Source organism: Artemia sp. Qi Xiang Cuo, chromosome 1, assembly GCF_049724085.1.
Source record: "Artemia sp. Qi Xiang Cuo chromosome 1, ASM4972408v1, whole genome shotgun sequence".
Taxonomy (NCBI): domain Eukaryota; kingdom Metazoa; phylum Arthropoda; class Branchiopoda; order Anostraca; family Artemiidae; genus Artemia; species Artemia sp. Qi Xiang Cuo.
Window position 1 is genome coordinate 20,476,448 of NC_142794.1, and position 24,609 is coordinate 20,501,056.

At 36.3% G+C, this 24,609-nt stretch overlaps 2 protein-coding genes across 5 annotated transcripts in view; one reads left to right on the top strand and one right to left on the bottom strand.

Annotated features, from left to right (window-relative positions):
• Bap60 (Brahma-associated protein 60) overlaps positions 1-24,609 on the bottom strand; it is an 86,766-nt gene that overhangs the window by 45,897 nt on the left and 16,260 nt on the right. Inside the window, exon 1 of one of the 4 annotated variants that reach the window (XM_089093168.1) lies at positions 9,151-9,170. The exons of the other annotated variants lie outside the window; for them this stretch is intronic. The gene's annotated coding sequence lies outside the window, so the exon portion shown is untranslated. Of the gene's footprint in view, positions 1-9,150; positions 9,171-24,609 lie in introns of those variants that run through there. 4 annotated transcript variants of the gene reach the window in all.
• On the top strand, positions 16,167-16,676 carry LOC148956099 (uncharacterized). Its single transcript, XM_089089194.1, has one exon. The coding sequence runs from the start codon at positions 16,167-16,169 to the stop codon at positions 16,674-16,676; it is 510 nt and encodes a 169-aa protein (XP_088945320.1).

Below are 24,609 nucleotides of genomic sequence, written 5' to 3' on the forward strand. Positions count from 1 at the left end.
CTTTTAGTTGTTTTTTTAATAAGAATTTTGTGAAATAAACATCTTATCTAGATATAGCCCTGGGCTATAGGCTTGATGGCTTTGTGGGTTTACCATTATCTTTTATACTTTTATAATCAACAGTTGGTTCCTAATGCCAAACAACGCCAATTAAAAGAAATTACAAAGTCGGAAAACTTTTGTAGACTATATAAACTATTGCTGTATGTAGCCCACATAGAGGGGAACGGGATGTAATTGTAATAGCAGTAATTACTACATTTGGATCAACCACTTGGCGATATATTATTTTGTTTTTCTTTACTTATTTTCACCTTACAATAAACTTTGAATCAAAAAAGCACATGAATTATTCTGTATATGAGGGGCATTACCATTTTCAAATGAAAGTTAGGAGCAACATTAAAACTTAAAAGAACAGAAATTATTATGTATATGAGGATGTTACTCCTTCCATAACCCATGCTCTTTACACTAAAGTTTTAAAGTTTGTTGAGCAGTCTTTCATAAAGAACTGGGACAAGAAGTCAAACTTCATGATAAAAGCAAGGGATCAGGAAGGGGCAATCCCTGCAAATACTGAGTAATTTCTGTTTATTTTAAGTTTCAATATTTCTCCTTAATTTCATTTGAAAAAACTTCTTTTTTTTCAATTTAATTTTTGACATTTTTGACTAGAACTTTTGATTCCTGTTAGAATGAGCTCATTCAATGAGCCCCATCTTCTAGGACCATTGGTTCAACACAACCACTCAGGTGGGAAAATAAAAAATAAAACAAATCTAATCATTAGGAGCTTGAAACCTCTACAGTAAGATTCTGATACACTGAATCTAATGGTGCAAATTTCATTAACATGGGTTGACTATTTGGGAGTGTTTTCCCCGTTTTTCAAAAATCAGGCAAATTCTCTCAGGCTTGTAGCTTTGATGGGTAACATCAAAATACTGAATCTTTTTATATTTGGAATCTGCATAACAACAGCATTCAATCAATCAACTGTAGTGAATCTATGCGTGCGTCCTGAACATCAGATCATTTGCCCCTCTTCTTTCAGGATTGGGTTGACACCCAATCTTTGAATATTTCTTCTTTTCTAAGGATAAATTCATATCCTTCTTCTTGGAATAATTCGCTTGCGGCTGAACATGATGTTGCCTTTTTATGTAAATTCACTAGTCACAAAAATTACGTTACTATTAAAATAAACGGCGTAATTGTAAACACTGCTTATAAATATTCGAAATATGGATCAATATGTAAACATGTAGATTAGCTAATTAGGTAAAAAAAAGTGGTATAACCGTAGTAGGGCTTACCCAATTCAATAAGTCAGCATAAATTGATTGCTATATATAATGTTGTAGGTTTAGATCCATTAACAGTTTGAAAGCATCTATGAACAAATCTCTTTTTGAAGATTCGGTCAAGAGTTTTTACATTTGTCAGAGGGTTTTAATTCAGTCCTAATTGAACTTTCAAATTTAAGAGATTCGCTTGTTTTCTTTCCAGCATTTTACATTTCAGTAACATGTACTCAGGAGTTTCTTCTTTGATCTTACAGTACCTGCAAAATGGACTACTGGCAACCTCTCCATTTGGTTGCCTAATTTTATATGAAAAAGAATGCTGGTCGAAGTTAGCCGCATTTGTACTCAGGCGATGAAACCGGACTGATTGCATCCTGGTTGGAAAGGGGGATAGATTTGATGGCTTTAATTTAGATAGAGTTAGAGGTTTCACTGGTTCCATTTGACTTTTTGCTCCTTGCTTTGCTATATTGTCTGCTTTTTCATTTCTTTCTATACCCAGGTGACTAGGTATATATTGAAATTTAATAACACAGCCTAATCTTCCAAGGCTGCTAAGGTTTTCGTTAGTTTGATGTAAGTCTATGTCCAGTGTTTCAAAGTTAGGGTTTGTTAGGATATTGAGAGCAGATTTGGAGTCAGAGAATACTACTATATGTTTATTACTCTGTTTCAGTTTAATTAGCGTCTCTAAGCCCAAATTGATGGCAGCTACTTCAGCTGTTAGTATGCTGGTCCCTGCCTTATGTTTTTCCATAATGCATAGGTTGTGCTCTCTTAGAAAGCACCCACTTCCACATCCATCTTCACTTAATGATCCATCAACATATAGTTGGTTATATCCATCATATTCCTTTTTTAGGAGCTGTCCAAAATGTTTGATTGCAGTTTGGGATTCAAATTGTTCCTTTTTTGGGGGGAGGAATTCTAGTTTAACCTCTGGGGTGATTGATATCCATGGTGGATCTTTTGCTATTTTAGTTTTAACATGTTCTAGTTTGATGGGGTACTGTGTCCTGGCCATAATTACTGACATCAGTGGGTGATTTTTTGGCTCTAGTCGGCTAGCTCTGGCTTCTAGAAATAAGAAATGGTGAGGGGTTGTTTCCAATTTTGTCAGGTATCTTATGGTTAAAAGTGTGTATCTATTTTCGATTGGTGGAAGCCCTCCTTCTTGTAGAAGGTTTTCAATCTTTGTTGATTTCCAACATCCTGTGGCAAGGCGGATTGCTGTATTTTGCACATATTCTAATTTGTTGAAGAGCTGTTTTGACCAACTTCCAAATATAATCAGGTAATACTAAATTATTGGTTTGATGTACTGTGTGTAGAGTTTGAGGAGGGATCTATCCATACTACCCCAGGTTGTACCCGATAGTCTTCGAATCATTCTCATCTTTTTCATGCATAATTATATGATATGGTCAATGTGAGGTTTGAAGGTAAGCCAGTTGTCCAAAATTGTTCCAAGGTATTTAGTTGCACTGGTAGTTGGGATTGTCGAATTTCCTAGGGTAACTGGTTGTAATTCTACTTTTCGTCTATTATGGAAATATATGATCACTGATTTGGGGACTGATATGGGTAGTTTCATGCTGGTAGAAAAGTCCTGGAGGTTATTAGAAATAATTTAGAGTTTATTTGCAACTTCAGCAAATGTTTCCCCTTTTGCCCATGCTCCAGTGTCATCTGCAAAAATTCCATGTGGTGAGTCAATTTTTAATGCTCTCATATACAATATGAATAATAAGCAGCTGAGTACAGCCCCCTGTGGGAATCCCTTTTCAATAGGTCTTGAGGATGATAGTTTCCTATTTAATTTAACTTTAAAAGTTCTATTATCTAGAAAGCTATCAATCAGTTTCCTGATTGGTTGGGGGAAGCCTAATGCATAGAGTCTTTCTCCTAGTATATCTTTTTGTGTATTATCATATGCTCCTTCTAAATCAATCTGTACAGAAACCAGCATTAATCGATCAGTCATAGTTTTCTCTGAATCTGTCACAAGTTTCAAAATGATGTCTATAGTTGAATAGTAAGCTCTGATTCCAGCTTTATATTTTGGGAGGATGTTATTGGTCTCTGTATACCACTGGACACGGTTGTAGAGCATTCTCTCAAACAACTTACCAAGGGTTGGTAAACATACAATTGGTCTGTATGAATGTGGGTCATCTTTGGGTTTCCCTTGTTTGGTCACTGGTGTTATAATTTCTTGTTTCCGTTGCTGGGGGAATACTGCTTGTGTGTAGCAGAGGTTAAACGTATGTATAAGAGCTTCTGGAAATTTCTTGGGGCATTTGATATCCAAGAGATATGGATTTCATCTTCACCTGGGCTTGCTTTTTGATTCATTTTATTAACTGCTTGCAGGAATTCATTTGTTTTAAAGGGCTGTGTTAGCTCATAAGCTGTATTTAATCTTTCATTGTGCCTTTGCTTATTTAACTCTTCTTTGTGGGCAAACTTCTGTTGGTAGATGTCAGCAAGTGCTTCAGCTTTTTTGCTATCATCTTCAAGTTGGATACCAGATACAAGTAGGGGATGCTTAATGTTATTCTTCATTTTTCCTGCTCCCTTGATTCTGTCTAAAAATTGGTGTATTTTTGATTCAGGTGTGTATCTGTCAATCTTTTCCAAGTAGGAAGCCCATGTCAGGGCTTTGGCCTTTCTTTTGTCTCTTCTGAGTCCTGCGCAAGCTTGTTTAAATTGGATTTATGTTTTGGGGTTTGGGTTTTTTCTAAAATTCTATTCTACATCTCTTTTTGCAGTAAATGAGGCTTGACATTGGTCATTCCCCCATGGTTTTGATGTCTTCCTTGATGATGTGTTTATGTCTTTTTTGTTGGTCATTCTAGGATTTGATAATCTTGAAGCTTCTTTAAGATGAGTAGTTAGTCTTCTTGTATAGACTTCTGTGTTTTAACTTTCTTGAATTGACATGTAATCAATATTTTTGAGAATTTCGTTAAATTTAGTCCAGTTTGCCCTGTTATTGTTAAATTTTGGCATGTGTTCTTCTTCTTCATAAACAGTTCTACCAATTTCTACCAGTATGGCATAGTGGTCTGTTAGTAGGTGAGGGACTGTACTTATTTTTGAGCATTTAGATAGTTTATTTGGAATTAGTTGTAGGTCAATGGTGGAGAAAAGGTTAGTTTTGCAGTCGTAATAGGTATTCATACCATGTGGTGTAACTATTGACATTTCTGGGAATTCATTTAGTAGGTTTTCTAAAAATTGGCCTGCCTTGTTGGTTTTCTTTCTTCCCCAAGAAGGGCTATGAGCATTGAAGTCTCCTGCTATTATTATTTTCTGATGAATCATCTTAGGTGCAATTTCTGTAAGGAATTCCTTAGCTTCTTGGTTACCATTGGGATTGTAAAAGGAGTATATTTTTAGTGTTCCTCTATCTTTAAGACTTATTTTTACTCCAGCTACATCAACCTCATTAGGGTATTACTTTGGTATTATGAAGTTGTGCTTAACGTAGTTCTTTGAAAGGATAGCCGCACCCTCCTTTGCTTCCTGAGAATCTTTCTTTTTTGTACAGCTCACATTCTTCTACCCAGTGTCCTTTGTTGGTTAAGGTGGGTGTGCTGGAGACATAGAACATGTGTATCTCTTAATTAAATATACATGAGCAGCTGGTCTAGATTTTCTTTTGATATTGAGCATGTGTTCCATTGGAGGATCTTCAGTTTTGTTTTGCTCTGGTTTTGTAATGGTTGGGTGTCGCTTTGGACTTTATGCATTGGTCATATAGTGGTAAGCTTGATGGTTATTTAGGATGGTGATTAGATCTAGCTCTGCAGTCTGTACTAAGCTTTTAGAGAAGTTTTTTGTGGCTAGTTCTCTCATGATGACTGCCTTAAGTCCTTGGGGAATTTTAGCTTGGGAAAGGAAAGCACTTGCCATGGTGTAGGCTATGAGGTTGGTGATTGCCTTGGCTGTGTTGGTGGGCATTGATTCTGTGGCCTGGTTTGTGGCTGATGCTACTGGAGCTAATGGCTTGGGGTTTTGCTTGATACTTGGTAGGCTTGTGGGTTTTGCTTGCCTATTGCTGTTGCTGGAGCTGGTGCTTGCTGGGGCAGGGAACAGGGAAGAGAATCTGGCAGGTATTGGAGATTTTTGTGGTGTGCCAGATGTTCTTGGTGTCCACGGGGTCTCAAGCATGCTGTATGTTGGGGAGAGGGGTGTGTTGGGAACTGCTTCCGAGGGGATAGCTGGCTGGTTGTATTTACTTACTTGTAGGACAGCAAATAGGATTGGTATATTTTTCATTTCAGCCATTCTCATTAAGTTAAGATGCTCTTTGTACTTAGGACATAGTCTTCTATTATCAGAATGATGGGGACTATAGTAGTTTATGCATTTAGGTTGGGCTTTACAGTCATTGTTTTTATGTTCTTGTTGGCTCACTATGTATTTGTTTAGTGTGGTTTTGTAACGCTTGTAGGTATGGTCTAGTCTATGGCACTTTTTACAATGGATCGGTTTGTCCTTATATGCCTTGTGTGCCTTTGGCTGCCCAAATAGAAATATTTGTTGGGTGATCTGAGGGTGTCCATCCAATATGAAAAGTACAGTCCTATTTGTTTGTGGAGTGTTTATTCTTGGTTTACTTAGGAAGTAGAGAGTCTTAACTGGAATGTCTTTCGCATCGGCTGTCATTAAACCCTCTTTTAAGTCAGCTTGAGAGATACCACGTGATATATTGTTTACTGCAATTTTTCCTTCTTTTGGCTGAGGTTTCCACTTTTCAGTTGTCACCTGGATGCTTCCAACAGTTGTTATCTGCAGAGCTGTGTTGGCATGGTTTGCTTCTGGAAACAGGACTTCTAATGAGCCATCTCTAGCTATGTTGATGCTGAAACTGCATCTTAGGGCCTTGAAGAGCATTAATCTTATCTGCTGTATGTTCTTAGGTAAGTATAGTGTCTCCTGAGATTTTGGAATCAGTCTTATAACTGTTCCATCATGGATGTATTTCTCTGTAGTTTGTTGAGTTGGGCTATGAATTAGGAATGGTTGGGTGGTTTGGTAATGGCCTCTATGGTTTGCAGCCTGTAGAGGACTATTAGATGGCTTCTTCCTTTTTGATTTTCTCTGTACACTGATGAACTCGGTTTCTACTGTGCTGGTTTCTGGTCTTCCCTGAACTGTGATCATGGTGTTATTTTAGCTATCATCAGATGTTTCAGTTTCAATTTCCAATGCAGGATTGGGGACTTGATTTGGGGTAAACATTGCATCTCCCTAAGACCGGCCAGCTTCCAAGTGGGGGCCAGGTGAATCTGGTTTTGCCATTCAGTCAAGGAAAATGGCAAAAATATTGATAACAGGTAAATCAATACAATAAATAGATCAGCTAAGCTACTTGACCAAAAAAGGATAATAATTGTAATCCTCCTCAAAATGGTAGTAAAAAGGATAATTTTTGTATTAATTATTTTTTAGCCGTTTTTTGCAGTTGCTTTTTTGATGTATCTATTGTTATGAAACTTCCGGTTTTTAGAGTTTGGGTTACTATTGGGGAAAGTTGTTCCTTACTTAGAGTTTGTTCCCACAAACTGTTTGATATTATTGGTTAAGGTCGAAATATTGCCTCCTTGTATTTTTGCCCCTTCTGCCTGCTCCTTTGAAATTTCACTGAAAAATAGATTCTATTTGTATTTTTTTTTATCGAGAAAACAACAAAATTGTAACTCCTCCTCCATGGATTTTGAAAACTTCATTTTATCCCCTCCCCCTCTTTGAGTTGCCCTAGCCAATTGGTTGGTGCGCTGAATTGAAATCCTTTGCCTGAAGGGCAAGGGTTCAAACCCTTGAGTATCTAATTATTTGGTTTAGGAAGGGGGTCAGTTGTGTGACTCTGTAAGCTCAGCCAGAGTCAACCCAGCTCTAAATGGGTACCTGGAGAAATCTGGGGAAGGTAGGCAGGAAGGGTGTGGAAAAGAACAGGATGGCTGGCCCCCATCCCCCAATCGCACTTCCTGGCAATAGGGTCTTGAGATAGAGATCAGCATAACCACTATGGACTTTAAGGGTTTAGTGCTGTACCTATCTTTTTTTACCTCTTTGTTTTCAAGACACCCCAACTTTCATGTTTCCTTCTATATTTATACAATAGCACCAATTCATGGAAATTAGGGAGAGGGGGCAAAAATTATGTTCTATACAAATCAAGGGGGGGATGTTTTTCAATATTTCAAGAAAGTAAAAAAACTTCATTTTTCAATAAAAATAACAATGAAACTATTTTCAAAATACATGGGGGAGGGGGTAAAATATCTTGAGTACCAGTGAGCACTCCATCCCACCCAGTCAATTACCATTGAAATCAACATGTGCTCTTGAATAATACGTATTTCCATTCAACTGATCTTAATTCTTTCACAACTACCATGATATTGTTAGCAGATTAAGAATATAACTATCTATTTAAAAAGAAATACAGCAATTTAAGAGATGAAAACAGAGGAAACACAATTGTTTTCCTTCATTTACTTTCTTGTGGACCTGTATATGAGAACACCCTCAATACGTTTAGGCAAAAGATGATCAGAGTTTCATTTGGTAATACAAGTTGAAAAAAAAGGACTGGAGAATTCAAGAAATATAGATGACAAATTTATTCCATATTGCAATTTTTCTAAAACTGCAAAAAAAAAATGAAAGAAAGGAGAGCATTATATTCTAAATCTAAAAACATGGATGAAAATGGATAGAAACAATACATCTAATTTATAGAAGCTTTCATATCATAAAGTAGAAATTTTACGTGTTGTCTTTTAAATTTGTACATCTGACACAATCGAGGGGGGGGGTAGGAGGATGTATTTTTATCATAGCAGCAACCATTAGAGCCTATTTTGAATGATCATCAACTGAGAAATCAAATGGCACTGTTATTGTTATGTTTCCTTCTGAAAAATCACTAGGCTCTAGTGCTACCATATATTAATAGGAGCTATATATGGTACTATTTCCAGGGGGGCAGATTGTCAAAGTAGTGACAATTGTATTTACATGTGTTGATTGTGAGTCTTGATTGGGGAAACAGATAGCACTAATCTTTTGTTATTATTGCATTTCCTTCTGAAGAGGCCATATAATATGGCATTACCTTAATTTAATCCTAGAAATTCCGTAATACTTGGTCAGTGGCTAGTCTCAGACAAGTATTTTTATTTAAATGTACGTATGTATTTGATTAAAAAGCATAAAAATAGACAGTAGGCTAGGTTCCCAATCTTGGATACAATTTACCCTGTTTTAGACAGTTGGGATTGGCTGATGGTTAGGACTGGGCTAGACAGGATTGGCTAACCATAATCTAAGAAAACTTTTTCTTAACATTTAAACTTAAAAACATTTAAAATGACACAGCAACTAGGCTGTGAGTGGAAATGCCCAGTTTGCAAAGGTAACCAAAAGTGACAGGTGGGACGTCTTTGGATGATATTCAAAAACTTATGGACAAGACCCTCAAACCATTCTGGTCAACTCTTAGTGCAGTAAATGAACTGGACACCAAAGTTAAAGATGCAGTGAAAGAAGCATTTGCCAAACTGTGATAACAGCTAACCACTGACATTGAAAACCGTTTTGGTAATGTTGAAAGCCGTTTGACAACCCTTGAACAGTGTCCCTTGTGACACTGTTTAGAATTTGGTTGAGTTGGAGATTCAGACATTGAAAAAAGATCTTGAGATGCAGCTTGAAACCAAAGTTAGACAGATGGTTGCAGATGATAGACTGTCTGTATTGCAAACTAAATATTATTGTTTTCGGTGTCCCCCCTCAGACAAATGATGAACTTTACATAAAAAAATACCTTGCAAGTGATTATGAGCTCCCAAACTTATTCTTTTTCTTGAACCTTCTTTTATGTAATAACATGAAATGAACCTATCACAAGTTCCTTTTATAACCTCTCAGATGAACTCAAAGCAACATTTGCATTTGTAGACTGAAGCTCTTCAACAATAGAAACAGAATGGATAAAGTCTTGAATTTCATCATAACAACCCTTGCTGTAATCATAATAAAATTTAGAACCAGAGTTCACCACTACACTTACATTCATTGATAGACACATAACTACATGGTCACTTTTACCTAGAGGTGGCAGCATCTTAAGGTCTAGTATGTCATCTGGAGATTTCATGATCACCTAATCTAGTACATGAGAAGTGGAATTACTTCTGAGTCTTTTGGGATCAACAACATGCTGGTACAGAAAACTATCCTATAAGGTTTACATAAGTTTAAAAGCAAAACTCTGGTCCATCCCTGACATAGCTTAGGATAACCAGTCAATATTGGGCACATTGAAGTCACTCAGAACAAGAATTTTTGAATAAACAGACAAAAGGTACAACAGATAACTCAGCAGGCAATTGTAATTTAACATACTAAATTCATTTCCAGATGGGCTTTGATATATGCCCACAATCCTCATATTTTGGGATACCCCCAGCAACTTAACTTCCAAACTAATTACTTCAATTAATTCCCTAGTAAACAAAATATCAACTTCTGCATATTTTAATTTTGACAACAACAAAGTATAAATACAAACTCCTCTTTTCAAATGCTTGTTGTACACAATATTATAACCACTCAGTTGACAGAAATGTGCTTTGGGATTGAAGTAGTGCTTTGGAAGCACCTCAGTCATGATACCTATATCAGGTTTCTGTAAATTTACCAAAGAATACAGTTCATCAAGTTCGTTTGAAAGTACATCAGCATTTGTAAACAACATGGAAAGATTATTCTTTCATTTCATGTCTGGAGGGGGCTGCTTGTCCCTAATGTTACTTTGAAAAACGTTACCTTCTAACTGTCTATTTACACTGTTTACATTGCATGGTATAACATTTAATGTTCCATTGCAGCTGGAAGGGCTGCACAAATCTGACCGTTTTTTGGAACTATAAAGTTCCAACTGAACTGAACTGTACCTGACCCTTTTCTTTTGTAAGACTTTTGTAAAATATGCTTCTTAGTCTTGAAATCTGGTACTGAGAATAATATGGGAACAGGCCTTTTTTTTGTATTGGTGGTTGTAACTTGGCTTTGCTGACTCCTCAAACAACAGTCATTAGAGACACTTATGTTTGGGAGCTAATAATCACTTGCAAGGTATTTTTTGATGTAAAGTTTATCATTTGTCTGAGGGGGACACCAAAAACACCTGTGACTCTTTTTTTAGTTCTTATTTTGTCACAGTTGGTTCAATTTACAGTCACATGGGATGAAAGAAGAGAGATGTATTGGCAGAACAGTGTTGAAAACTGATATATTTGTTAGAAAAAGTAGAAAAACACTTAATGAAAGTGGAGAAAAAGTGAAACTGCTAATCTTCATTTACTTACTGCCTAGGCTAATTTTTTTTTGCTAGGCCTAAAAGATGAGTATAGTCTGCCTCTTATGCCTTTTAATGTTCATTCAAATACAAAATCTTTCACCTTTAAAGTTCCATTTTGAGCCCTTAAAGTGGCTCCAAATAAATTTCACCAAAGTTGTGACCTATCTAGATTGTTTTTCAAGTTGAAAAATATTAGTGTGCCAATTTTCAGAAAGCTTATCCAAGCCATTTTTGAGAGGGGGGGGGGGAAATACCTACATAAATATATATAAAGTTAATGCTCACTGAAAGGTAAGACATATGGGACCATGGGGGTGGGTGTATTTTCATAAAAATTACTGTAATACTTGATAAATGACCAATTTTACTGGTTGTTCTACCATTTGATTTGTCTAAATTTTCTCAAGTAGTATGTTATTAGCTTTAAAAATTTAACCATGGCCTGACATTAACAATAAAAGACAATAGTATGCCTGGTGATAGAATATTGTTCCTCTGTGTGGTATCCAACATGTAATTGTGACTTCGTGCAAATTGAAAAGGTTCAACATCAGGGGTTAAAGTTGGTGCCATATTTGAGTCATTTACCATATCAGCATTGACTGCAATGTTTGGAACTTCGTTCTCTGGAGTTTTGATGGGATAGGATTGACCTGATCAATACATTTTATATTATGAAGGGTGTTTATAATGTGGACTGGGCTGATTTCTTCAAACTTAGTCATTACTCAGCCACTTGACAAAACTCATATAAACTGTATCAGCTGCAAATGCACCAGAAAATAGGTCAATATAGCTTTATTAACCAAGTAACAAAACTTGGAAAAGTTTACCTGATACTAAAGTTTCTGTGCAAATGGTGCAAACATTTAAGAGTGCTCTTGTTGAAACTAAGTTCTATGGAAAACAATTTCTGTAATATAGTTGTTTTTTACTGATGAATATTTTCTGTTTTTGTTTTTTGCAGTGTTGCTGTTTGAGCTGTCATTTTGTGTCTTTGTATTGCAACAAGCCTATGGCTTTCTCCTTTATTGAATAAAATGAATAAATAATAAATAAAATTAAACAAAAGTTACCATTAAAGCCTAGTCTATTTAAATACAGTTATTATATTTTACAACACAGCACCTATTATTTTTCATATATCCATGGCAAAGTCTGTCTATGATTTAGATACTTCGTCTTAACTTTAAAATCCTATATTCAAGACTTGGTAGCATTTTTCTAGGTTTAGACTCAAGGAGTGTGTATCAAATTGTTAGTATTGTATAGGCCATGGTTAAATTGTTAAAGCTAATAACATACTACTTGAGAAAATTTAGACAATTCAAATGGTACAACAATCAGTAAAATTGGTCATTTATCAAGTATCACAGTAATTTTTATGAAAATACACCCATCCCCCATGGTCCCATATGTCTACTCCCTTTCAGTGAGCAATAAGGTTATATATTGACCATGTACTTTCATGCACATCCATTTCTAGTCTTCCCGTTAAAGTTTGCACAGACAATCCGATTAGTGACCATTCTAGACTTTCATTTCAGGTGCAGCCAGAACACAGTACTATTTATACTTGTTCCAGGAAATAGGTCTGCAAGCAGCAATGGGAGAAATGAAATATTCCCCTATACATCCCCACTGTTGCTTTGGTCCTAAGTTGCATCAAAGTTCTGTTTCATCTATTCTGCTCTGGACCTTCCAATGTCCCAGCCATGGCTGATTTTAACTCTTATTACCATCAAGTAACCCATGCTATGAAAGTTGCCAAAGCAAAAGCGATTCCTGCAAGACAAGCCAAAATTGGGACAGAAAAACCGATATGGTCTGAATCTACTGAACTTCAGTTGGCCAAAAGACATGCAAAAACTTGGCTAAACATTTGGATTGCTTGTGGTAGACTGCTATGCAGGACTGTATTCGAGCTGAAATGGAGCACAAAACACAAATATAAGCTGAACTGAAGAGGTACCGAATTATTGGGCAACAGTTCACTGGAAATAAAAAATCGTGGCAAAGGCTAATCAGACCAGACGATCGTCCATCTAGTACTTCTCTGACATTACATGATTGGCACTCTTACTATACTTCAATGCATGGAGATGAGAATCTTACTATAACCAATCAATCAATATGAAATGGAAGTTTCCAGCTGGCTTGCACGTTTCTCAGAGCAGCATTGCGTTGTTCCCATTTCCCTCGAGAAGATCAAGTTAGCTGTCAGAAAAGTACTTTCCGAAGCAAAGAATGGGATGGACAGTGACGGTCTTTCAATAAAACATCTCAATCACTTACCTGAATGCTTCTATTTTCATCTTCAGCTTATCTTCCAAATGTGCATTACCAGGGGTTTTGTTCCAAACTCTTTCCTAAAAGGGGTCTTTTCATCTGTTGCCAAAAAGGAAAAGATCCAAACAAATGTAAATCTTATAGACCCATAACCATCTTGTGCATCTTGCACAAAGTGTTTGAAAATGTGATCTTCTCTGAGCTTGATACTGGACACTTTGGGGACAATCAGCTTAGATTCCAGAAAGGTCTAGCTAATGAATACGGCTTACCTGGTGTCTCTATTTCAAACATCCGCCGCCTAGTGAATCCCACTGTCTCTGTAACCCAAAATCCACTACGCCCACCCCCAATCATGTTTACTGTCCCACACTTCAAGATCAAGAAGCTAATTCTCCAGAAATCTTTTGAGAAAAAAGGGGCAGTTCAGTTCAGAAATGATGTATCAAAAACAGACCGTGACAAAAGGCAGAAGTTTTATGAAGAACTATACAGAAGGCGGGCAGGTGGTGAATCAAATATTGTGATTAAAGGCAACAAGATTGTCCCAAAAAACTTCCAGCAGCCTCCAGCTACGCTGGGGTTGCAGGTGATGGAGATCTAGGAGTTGATACCTGTCAAAACAATGTAAATAGTACTGTACATAGAAACTTTAGTGTGAGTGATTCAAACGCAAGCCCCACATTTGAGATCAATAATGATGAATTGTTTGCAAGTGCATTATCAAGTAATCTTAGCGGAGAACCTTTGGAAAGTTCCACTTTCGAATCTTGTGAGTCGGAATTTAGAGATATTGGTGATGCCCATATTGAAAATGAAGACGGACTATTAATGCTTTACAGTAACATGGATTGCATAACCACAGAAATGGATGAAATAAAAGCTGTAGTTTTGGCAAGACCTGAAGTGAGTGTGTGTGCCTTCACTGAAGTTAAACCAAAGTATACTTCAGTGCCACTGACTGATGTACAAATCCAGATTACTGGATTCAGAATAATCTCAAATCTGTCGAAACCAGAAGGAAGAGGAATTGTCCTGTACTTCAATTCATCACTGAAGGTAGGAGACCTTAAAATTGGTTCTCAGTATGAGCTGTGGGTGGAGCAGGTCTGGATAAAAATTGAGCTAAAGGGTCACCCCTTAATTATAGGTTGTATTTATAGAAGCCCAAGCTCTCCCTGTCAGAAAAGTTCTCACCTCGCGATTGCAAATTCTATAAGTTCGGTGATGAGTCATCCTTGCCATAATATTGTAATTGTTGGAGACTTCAACCTGCCTCAGATCCAATGGATTAGTGGTTATGCTGCTACAGGAGATAACGATGACCAGATTGGCACACTCCTTGAATGCCTGCAAGAACATTCATTGTACCAGACAATCAATTTCCCGACTAGGTAGAGAGAGGGTCAGAACCCATCTCTCTTATATCTCCTATTTTTCAAAGATGAGGAGGCAATCCAAAGTATAGACTCAGAGCCACTTTTTGGCGCATGCGACCATATAGCCATAACTTGTCAACTAAAGTTGTACCCGCAGACAAATAATTTTAGAAAACATGTGTTTACAAATTACAACAAGGTCAGGCAAGATTTGGCTAACCAAGATTGGTCTTTTGTCGAAATGAATAATGTACAGGGAGCTTGGCTTGAGATGAAAAGGGTCCTCAGTGAGACAATCGCAAAACACACGACAACCACTTGGAAACGAAGACCAAGAATGCTCCCTTTCATCACACAAGAAATCAAACTAGCAGTTCCGAAGAAGAAGAAGTTCTGGAGAAGGTACAAGGACGTCCCAACGCAGCCTAATCATGACAAATTCAAACAAATACAAAACAAAGTCCGCTACCTTACAAGAGAAGTTACTAGCAAGTATGAGGAGTCTTTAGCTTCAGCATCAAAAACAAATCCGAAGAAATTTTGGAAGTATGCCTCCACTCAAAAGCCTGGAAGACATTCGGTAACCAAACTCTCAGTTAATGGGAATACCATAAGCAACCCTGGAAATATAGCTGAAGCTCTGAACCAGCAGTTCAAGTCAGTTTTTACACCTCCAGATATTGACCTCTTGCCACAAATTCCGGAATATGATATTCAGAAACTCATCCAAATTATTACTATCAGCACTTTGGATCTTGAATCTCAGCTCAAAAGATTGAACCCAAATAAGTCAGTTGGCCCTGATGGGGTACACCCTCGAACTTTGAAAAAGGCTCATGCGGAGCTTGCCCTCCCCCTAGCAAAACTGTTCCAGAAGTCTCTTGACATGAAACAAGTCCCTCAAGATTGGAGAAATGCGAATATTACACCTGTTCACAAGGGTGGTAGCAGGAACTGTGCTGCCAATTACCGACCAATTAGCATCACCTCGACAGTCAGTAAAATCCATAAAAGAATTACAAACACCGCTGTTATGAAAGACCTGATTGACAATAAACTACTTACCAATAGCCAACATGGATTCAGATCTGGACGCTTGGTCGAGACAAATCTTATTGACGCATATGAATGTGTCACCAAACTGCTAGACCAGGGTATCCCTGTTGATATGATTTTATTGGATTTTGCAAAAACTTTTGACATAGTTTGCCATTATTATTTGAGGGCTAAACTTTTAGCAACCGGGATACCTGTAGAGGCTATTGAATGGGTTATTTAGGTATACTCATGAAAAAAGCAGAGTTAGTGTTCTGGGATAATTGGCCACACTTTCTCTCAGAAGTTGCTGGAGCTGATAGTGGTATCCCCCAGGGAACGATCTTGGGCCCAACACTTTTCAATATTTACATTAATGATGCTCCACGGGCTGTAAGAAATAAGATGAGCATCTATGCTGATGATGCAAAGCTTATTGGGCCCTCGGAGTTGTCAGCGACTAGAGCCACCATACAGGAAGACCTGGATGCACTTTCCCTTTGGGCCTGCCAATGGAAGCTTGAGTTTAACATCCAGAAGTGCAAGGCGGTATATTTTGGGAAATATACTCAAAAGAATGAGAAGTGGCAGTACCATATGAGTGGGGGGGATGGCTCTAGACAATCGATTGGTTCCTTGGTAGCTGAAAGAAATTTGGGAATAGTTATTAATGAAGAATTATAATTCAACAAACACACACAAACAGTAGTTGCCAAACCATCTCAGACCCTTAGAATAATTAAGTATACAGTATATATCAGATCATCTAAAGTTATGACGAAGCTGTACAAGGGTCTTGTACGACCATTACTGGAGTTTGGGATGTGTGTTGCCATGCCTCTGAATAAGAGTGACCAACAGAACATAGAGTCTGTTCAAAGGCGCGCAACCAAAGCTATTGATGGATGCAAGAATCTTGACTATCCATCCCGCCTGAACAAACTACAGCTCCCAACACTCGTCTACAGACGGCGGAGGGGCGATGTCATTATGGCTTACAAGCTACTGCATGTTGATTCCTCTTCTCAGAGTCCTTTACAACTTGATGAATCATTCAGGACCAGAGGGCATAGTAAGATGCTGCCCAGGAAGAGAGCTCACAGCAGACTCCGCAACCTCTACTTCTTAAATAGAGTGGTGGGCCTCTGCAACAGTCTTCCCAATGCAGATGTCACTGCTCCCTCTTTCACTGCATTCAAGATTGCCATTAATAAGAAATGGTTCACCAAACCATGGAAAACAGAGTGGGACGCTGCCAAACCAGTGACTCCCCATCATCACTGACCAGTAACTCTACAGGATCTTTCCTTATTTTGCTGGACAATGCAATTTAAGGTAATGCCCAGAAGCTCACCGCCTTCTGGCTAATGTACTTATGGACTTGGAAAGAAAAAAGTTGCCTCTGTATATGTGCACCATTGATATATCGAAGGCATTCGATAGCGTCAATCACATGCAAGCAATGAATGCTCTACTGCACAATGAAGTAAGTTTGAGCATAGTGAGTACTCTGAAATTTTGGTATGAAAATTAGACTGGGTTGGCCAAGTGGAAAGGTACAATTTCTGATCCTGTAAAAATCAGAAGAGGTATGAGGCAAGGCAGCGTTCTTAGTCCTCTTATTTTCAACATGCCATCTCTAAGATCCTGGACCGTATCTCGCCCTCTCTCTTATTGCATGGAACTGACCTATCTTATTTGGCATAGGCTGACGACATCTTTCTGCTCAGTAGATCCAAAGCAGATTTACACAAGAACCTTAATCAACTCCTAAGTGACCTTCAATATATTGGGCTTTCTATCAATATTGATAAGTGTGAATTTTTGTCCTTTAATGCACTGCAAAGTGATGCTGTCACTCTTGGAAATCATGTTTTCCCTAGGGTATTGGAGCTGAGATATCTTGGTATTATGATTGCAGAAACAATCATTAAAACTAGACAAGCCATTGTTAAGCAAACAACTAAAGCCATTAAATGTGCTTATGCGTCTGTAGTGCTGAATTGCAGACCCTACTCCAGGAAATCTCTTGCCTTGATTTATTGTTCAGTATGCTCACCACACATAACCTACCTTGCCGGTGCATCCCACATGCTGTCAGTGAGACATTGAAAATGTCAAAAATTGCTACTATTAATTTGCAAAATTTTTACCATACATACCAAAGCATTATAGGAATTCCTGCCTTGAAAAATATGGTCTTAAAGAGCCATCCAAACAATGGTCTAGAATTCGAAATTATTCAGTAGTAAAAGTTAAATTGGATAGACAATATTTCTCACCTGCATTTATTTGAGTGTTGTGAATTACTGAGTGTTGTATCTTTATCTTTTTGAAGCTGGTTTCTTTTTCTTTTTGTAGTGCTCCACTATAATCTATTTTTGTAGATGGTGGGTAAATAAATGTTATTATTATTATTATATATTTATGTAGGTATTTTTCCCCCTCAAAAATGGCTTGATAATTTTTTTCTGAAAATTGGCCCACTAATATTTTCTAACTTGAAAAAACAATCTAGATAGGTCACAACTTTGGTGAAATTTATTCAGAGCCAGTTTAAAGGCTCAAAATGGAACTTGTACAGATGAAAATTTTTAAATTTGAATGAACATTTAAAGGCATGAGAGGCAGATTATACTCATCTTTTAGGCCTAGCTAAAAAAATTAGCCTAGGCAGTAAAGGTCTAGATTAGCAGCTTCACTTTTTATCCACTTTCATTAAGTGTTTTTCTACTTTTTCTAACAGATTCTTCTTCTATTTAACAGCAGGCAGACAGATATATCAGTTTTTCAACAGTGTTCTGCCAATACATCTCTCTTCTTTCATCCCATGTGACTGTAAATAGAACCAACTATGACAAAATAAGACATAGTAAAACAAGAGTCACAGGTGGTGTAACCCATGGAAAATACATAATTTGGGCTATATATTTACACATTAGCAGGGGTTAGGGTAAAGTATAATTGAGCTGTAGTCAAAATTATCAAGAACAGGAAAAATTTACCAACTTTTTTTTTCTGTGACAAAAGCTTGAACCCACTGATTTGATATTTCTTTCAAACTAGTTAGCTTATAAAATATAAGGTAACCTAGGGTAAGAACCTAAGTACTCAGCCAATATAGGTTGAAATAGTTAGGATTGGCTGATGGGCTAGTCAGGAATACTAGTTACGGTTGGTTGAGTGCAATCTAGGAAATCTTAAGGTTTTTTAGTATTTAAATTCAGCCAATTAAAATACAATTACTCTGGTTCATAATAGTTGTCTTACATTAAATATGTTCAAGTATGTTCTCTGTTATTTTGATATAGACCTACTGTCCTAACTTTCAAATCGTGTGCCCAAGACTGGACAGCTTTTTCTAAGATTAGGCTCCAGATTTACATGTGTGTCCAAGAGTAGGCTCTATTGTTGACTATCAATACATTTGAAATTGTGGGGATTGTAAAGACTAGACTATGGTTGAAGTATTCAATTGGCTAAAATTCTACTTTGGCTACATTTGGTTATCTTGAAAAAGGGGGTAAAGTATCTGGACAGTTTGAAGTCAGAAAATAATTGCTTCTAGCTATGGCCACTAAACAATATTTAGGGGCTCAAACATGCACAGAGTCTTGGTCAAGTGACCCAATAATTTGAAATTTTCTCAGAATGCAAGGCTGAGCTTAGGCAACAAATAAATTGTCCTATGTCAATTCTAAATTCTTGGTCAACCTTCCCAAGACCATAGGTGGACGTGCCTTGTTTGCCTCTCATTCTGGGCAATCTAATGGCCCTATGTTAATTTTAAATTCTTGGTCAACCTGCCTGAGACTCTAGTTAGGTGTGCCTTTCTAAAAACTGACAAACATGTATTTGTCCAATAAGAGGGTCATACTTACTCCTTCCATTTAAACATTTGCTTCTCAATTATTTTGACTACCTGTCTTGGCTTTTCTCTTTCTAAAATTAGCCATGTCTTGAGGCAAATTACTGCAAAATACCTGATAACTTCAATTCAAAATCAATGGTTAGGGTAGGAGAATGAAACATTCAGGGATGGGTCTAAAGGCTATTAGGGAAAGGATCTGACAAGAGAGACCAGTAAAAATAACCCAGTCCTTTTTAGAGGACAAATTATGTCATGGGAAGATGTTTTTGAAATTCCCCTTCCATCCAAACTTAAAATTTTCTAAAATTCTACTTTAGCAGATTTTAAAATATGTATAAACTACTAAAAGATAGAGAACTAAAAGCATTAGACTTAACTTCAGAGGGCATAAAATATCATAGGAAGATTTTTTTTAAATCACCCTTCCCACCACTCAAAAAATTTACCTAAATAATACTTTAGAAGATTTTTATATATATACAAAGCAATAAAAGATAGAGTGCTAAAAACATCAGAATCTACTACAGAGGACAAATATTTTTACGGGAAGATGTTTTTGAAATCCCCCTTCCCCCCAAACTCAAAATTTTCCAAAATTCTACTTTAGAAGCTTTTTAAATATTTCAAAAGCACTAATAGATAGAGCACTACAAAGATCGGGATTAACTTCAGAGGACAAATTATGTTATGGGAAGATGTCTTTGAAATCCCCCTTCCCCCAAACTCAAAATTTTCCAAAATTTTACTTTCAAATTTTTTTTTAATATTTCTAAAGCACTAAGAAATATAGCGATACAAACATCAGAATCAACTGTAGAGGATAAAGTATTTTATGGGAAGATTTTTTTTAAATCCCCCTTCCCCCCAAACTCAAAATTTTCTAAAATTCTACTTTAGGAGCTTTTTAAATATTTCTAAGGCGCTAAAACATAGAGGGCTAAAAACATCAGAATCGACTTCAGAGGACGCGTTATATCACGGGAAGAGGTTTTAAAAATCCTCCTTCCCCCCAAACTCAAAATTTTCCAAAATTCTACTTTAGAAGCTTTTAAAATATTTCTAAAGCACTAATAGATAGAGTGCTAAAAACATCAGAATCAACTTCAGAGGACAAATATTGTTAGGGGAAGATGTTTTTGAAATCTCCCTTCCACCCAAACTCAAAATTTTCCAAAATTCTACTTTAGAAGCTTTATAAATATTTCCAAAGCACTAATAGATAGAGCGCTACAAATATCAGAATCGACTTCAGAGGACACATTTTGTTACGGGAACATTTTTTTGAAATCCCCTTTCCCCCAAACACAAAATTTTCCAAAATTTTAATTTCGAAATTTTTTTAAATATTTCTAAAGCGCCAAGACATAGAGCGCTACAAACAACAGAATCAACTCTAGAGGATAAATTATGTTATGGGAAGATGTTTTTGAAATCCCCCTTCCCCCAACCTCAAAATTTTCTAAAATTCTACTTTAGGAGCTTTTTAAATATTTCTAAAGCACTAAGACATAGAGTGCTAAAAACATCCGAATCGACTTCAGAGGACACGTTATATCACGGGAAGAGGTTTTTAAAATCCCCCTTCCACCCAAACTCAAAATTTTCCAAAATTCTACTTTAGAAGTTTTTTAAAATATTTCTAAAGCGCTAAGAAATAGAGCTCTACAAACATCACAATCATCTTTAGAGGACAAATTATACTATGGAAAGATGTTTTTGATATCCACCGTCCCCCCACAGTAAAAGTTTTTCATCATTATACTTTAGAATATTTACAAATATTTCTAAGGCACTAAGTGACAGATCTTTCAAAACATCAGCATTATATACTGGGGACTTGGTCTCTCACAAGAACAGGCATTTATAATCCCCGTAACCACACAACTCGAAATTATCAAAAATTCTACTTTAGTAGCTTTTAAAATAGTTCTAAAGCGATAAGACATAGAGTGCTAAATACATCACAATCATCTTTAGAGTACAAATTATATTATGGGAAGATGTTTTTGAAATCCCCCTTCCCCCCAAACTCAAAATTTTCCAAAATTCTAGTTTAGAAGATTTTAAAATATTTCTAAAGCACTAATAGATGGAGTGTTAAAAACATCAGAATCAACTTCAGAGGACACATTATATCACGGGAAGAGGTTTGGAAAATCCCCCTTCCCCCCAAACTCGAAACGATTTAAAATTCTACTTTAGAAGCTTTTAAAATATTTCTAAAGCGCTAAGACATAGAGCGCTACAAACATCAGAATCATCTTTAGAGGACAAATTATAGTATGGTAAGATGTTTTTGAAATCGTCCTTCCCCCCAAACTCAAAATTTTCCAAAATTCTACTTTAGAAGCTTTTAAAATATATCTAAAGCACTAAGACATAGAGCGCTAAAAACATCAGAATCGACTTCAGAGGACAAGTTATATCACGGGAAGAGGTTTTTAAAATCCCCCTTCCCCCCAAACTCAAAATTTTTCTAATTTCTACTTTAGAATCTTTTTTAAATATTTCTAAAGCGCTAAGACATCGAGCGCTACAGACCTCACAATTATCTTGACAGGACACATTATGTCATGGTAAGATGTTTTTGAAATCCCCCTTCCCCCCAAACTAAAAATTTTCCAAAATTCTACTTTAGAAGCTTTTAAAATATTTCTAAAGCACTAATAGATAGAGTGTTAAAAACATCAGAATCGACTTCAGAGGACATGTTATATCACGGGAAGATGCTTTTGAAATCCCCCGTCCACCCAAATTCAAAATCTTCCAAAATTCTACTTTATAATCTTTGAAAATAATCATAAAACAATGCTATTTAGAGTTTTGAAAACATCAGAATCGACTTCAGAGGCCCCAGTCGATCACTGGAAGAGCTGTTTACACTCGCCCTTCCCCCAAAATTCGAAATTTTTTAAAATTCTACTTTAGGAGCTTTTAAAATATTTCTAAAGCGCTAAGACAGAGAGCGCTACAAACCTCAGAATCATCTTTAGAGAACAAATTATATTATGGGAAGATGTTTTTGAAATCCCCCTTCCCCCCAAACTCAAAATTTTCTAAAATTCTACTTTAGAAGCTTTTAAAATATTTCTAAAGCGCTAAGACATAGAGCGCTACAAACCTCAGAATCATCTTTAGAGAACAAATTATATTATGGGAAGATGTTTTTGAAATCGCCCTTTCCCCCAAACTCAAAATTTTCCAAATTTCTACTTTAGAAGCTTTTTTAAATATTTCTAAAGCGCTAAGACATAGAGCGCTACAAACATCACAATCCGCTTTAGAGGACAAATTATATTATGGGAAGAGGTTTTTTAAATCCACCTTCCCCCCAAACTCAAAATTTTCCAAAATTCTACTTTATAAGCTTTTAAAATATTTCTAAAGCACTAATAGATAGAGTGCTAAAAACATCAAAATCGACTTCAGAGGACACAATATTGTTACGGGAAGATGTTTGTGAAATCCCCCTTCCACCCAAACTCAAAATTTTCCAAAATTCTACTTTAGAAGCTTTTTAAATATTTCCAAAGCACTAATAGATAGAGCGCTACAAATATCAGAATCGACTTCAGAAGACAAATTATGTTATAGGAAGATGTTTTTGAAATCTCCTTTTCCCCAAACTCAAAATTTTCCAAAATGTTACTTTCGAATTTTTTTTTAATATTTCTAAAGTACCAAGACATAGAGTGCTACAAAAATCAGAATCTACTGTATAGGACAAATTATGCTATGGGAAGATTTTATTGAAATCTCCCTTCCCCCCAAACTCCAAATTTTCTTAAATTCTACTTTATGATCTTTTTAAATATTTATAAAGCACTAAGACATAGAGTGCTAAAAATATCAGAATCGACTTCAGAGGACACGTTATATCACGGAAAGAGGTTTTTAAAATCCCCCTTCCCCCCAAACTCAAAATTTTCCAAATTTCTACTTTAGAAGCTTTTCAAAATATTTCTAAAGCGCTAAGACATAGAGCGCTACAAACATCACAATCATCTTTAGAGGACAAATTATATTAGGGGAAGATGTTTTTTAAATCCCCCTTCCCCCCAAACTCAAAATTTTCAAAAATTCTACATTAGAAGCTTTAAATATATTTATAAGGATCTAATATACTGAGCGTTATAAGCATAAGCATATACTTCTGATGACAAGTTATATCACGGGAAGAGGCTTTTAAAATCCCCCTTCCCCCAAACTCAAAATTTTCTAAAATTCTGCTTTAGGAGCTTTTAAAATATTTCTAAAGCTCTAAGACAGAGAGCGCTAAATACCTCAGAATCATCTTTAGAGGACAACTTATATTACGGGAAGATGTTTTTGAAATCCCCCTTCCCCCCAAACTCAAAATTTTCCAAAATTCTAGTTTAGAAGCTTTTAAAATATTTCTAAAGCACTAATAGATGGAGTGTTAAAAACATCAGAATCGACTTCAGAGGCCACGGTATATCACGGGAAGAGGTTTGGAAAATCCCCCTTCCCCCCAAACTCGAAATTTTCTAAAATTCTACTTTAGGAGCTTTTAAAATATTTCTAAAGCGCTAAGACAAAGAGCGCTAAAAACCTCAGAATCATCTTTAGAGAACAAATTATATTATGGTAAGATGTTTTTGACATCCTCCTTCCCCCCAAACTCAAAATTGTCTAAAATTATGCTTTATAAGCTTTTAAAATATTTCTTAAGCACTAAGACATAGAGCGCTAAAATCATCAGAATCAACGTCAGAGGACACGTTATATCACAAGAAGATGTTTTTTAAATCCCCCTTCCCCCCAAACTCAAAATTTTCCAAAATTCTACTTTAGAATCTTTTTTAAATATTTATAAAGCGCTAAGACATAGAGCTCTACAAACCTCACAATCATCTTGAGAGGAAAAAATATATTAGGGGAAGATGTTTTTGAAATCCCCCTTCCCCCCAAACTCAAAATTTTCCAAAATTCTAGTTTAGAAGCTTTTAAAATATTTTTAAAACACTAATATATAGAGTGTCAAAAACGTCAGAATCGACTTCAGAGGACACGGTATATCATGGGAAGAGGTTTGGAAAATCCCCCTTCCCCCAAACTCGAAATTTTCTAAAATTCTACATTAGAAGCTTTTAAAATATTTCTAAAGCACTAATAGATAGAGTGCTACAAACATCAGAATCGACTTCAGAGGACAAATTATGTTATGGGAAGATGTTTTTGAAATCCCCCTTCCCCCCAAACTCAAAATTTTCCAAAATTTTACTTTCGAAGCTTTTTAAATATTTCTAAAGCACTAAGACATAGAGCGCTAAAAACATCAGAAACGACTTCAGAGGACACGTTATATCACGGAAAGAGGTTTTA

Coding starts and splice junctions, on each gene's coding strand:
- LOC148956099 (XM_089089194.1), top strand. CDS start 16,167: ATGACGAAGCTGTACAAGGGTCTTGTACGACCATTACTGGAGTTTGGG.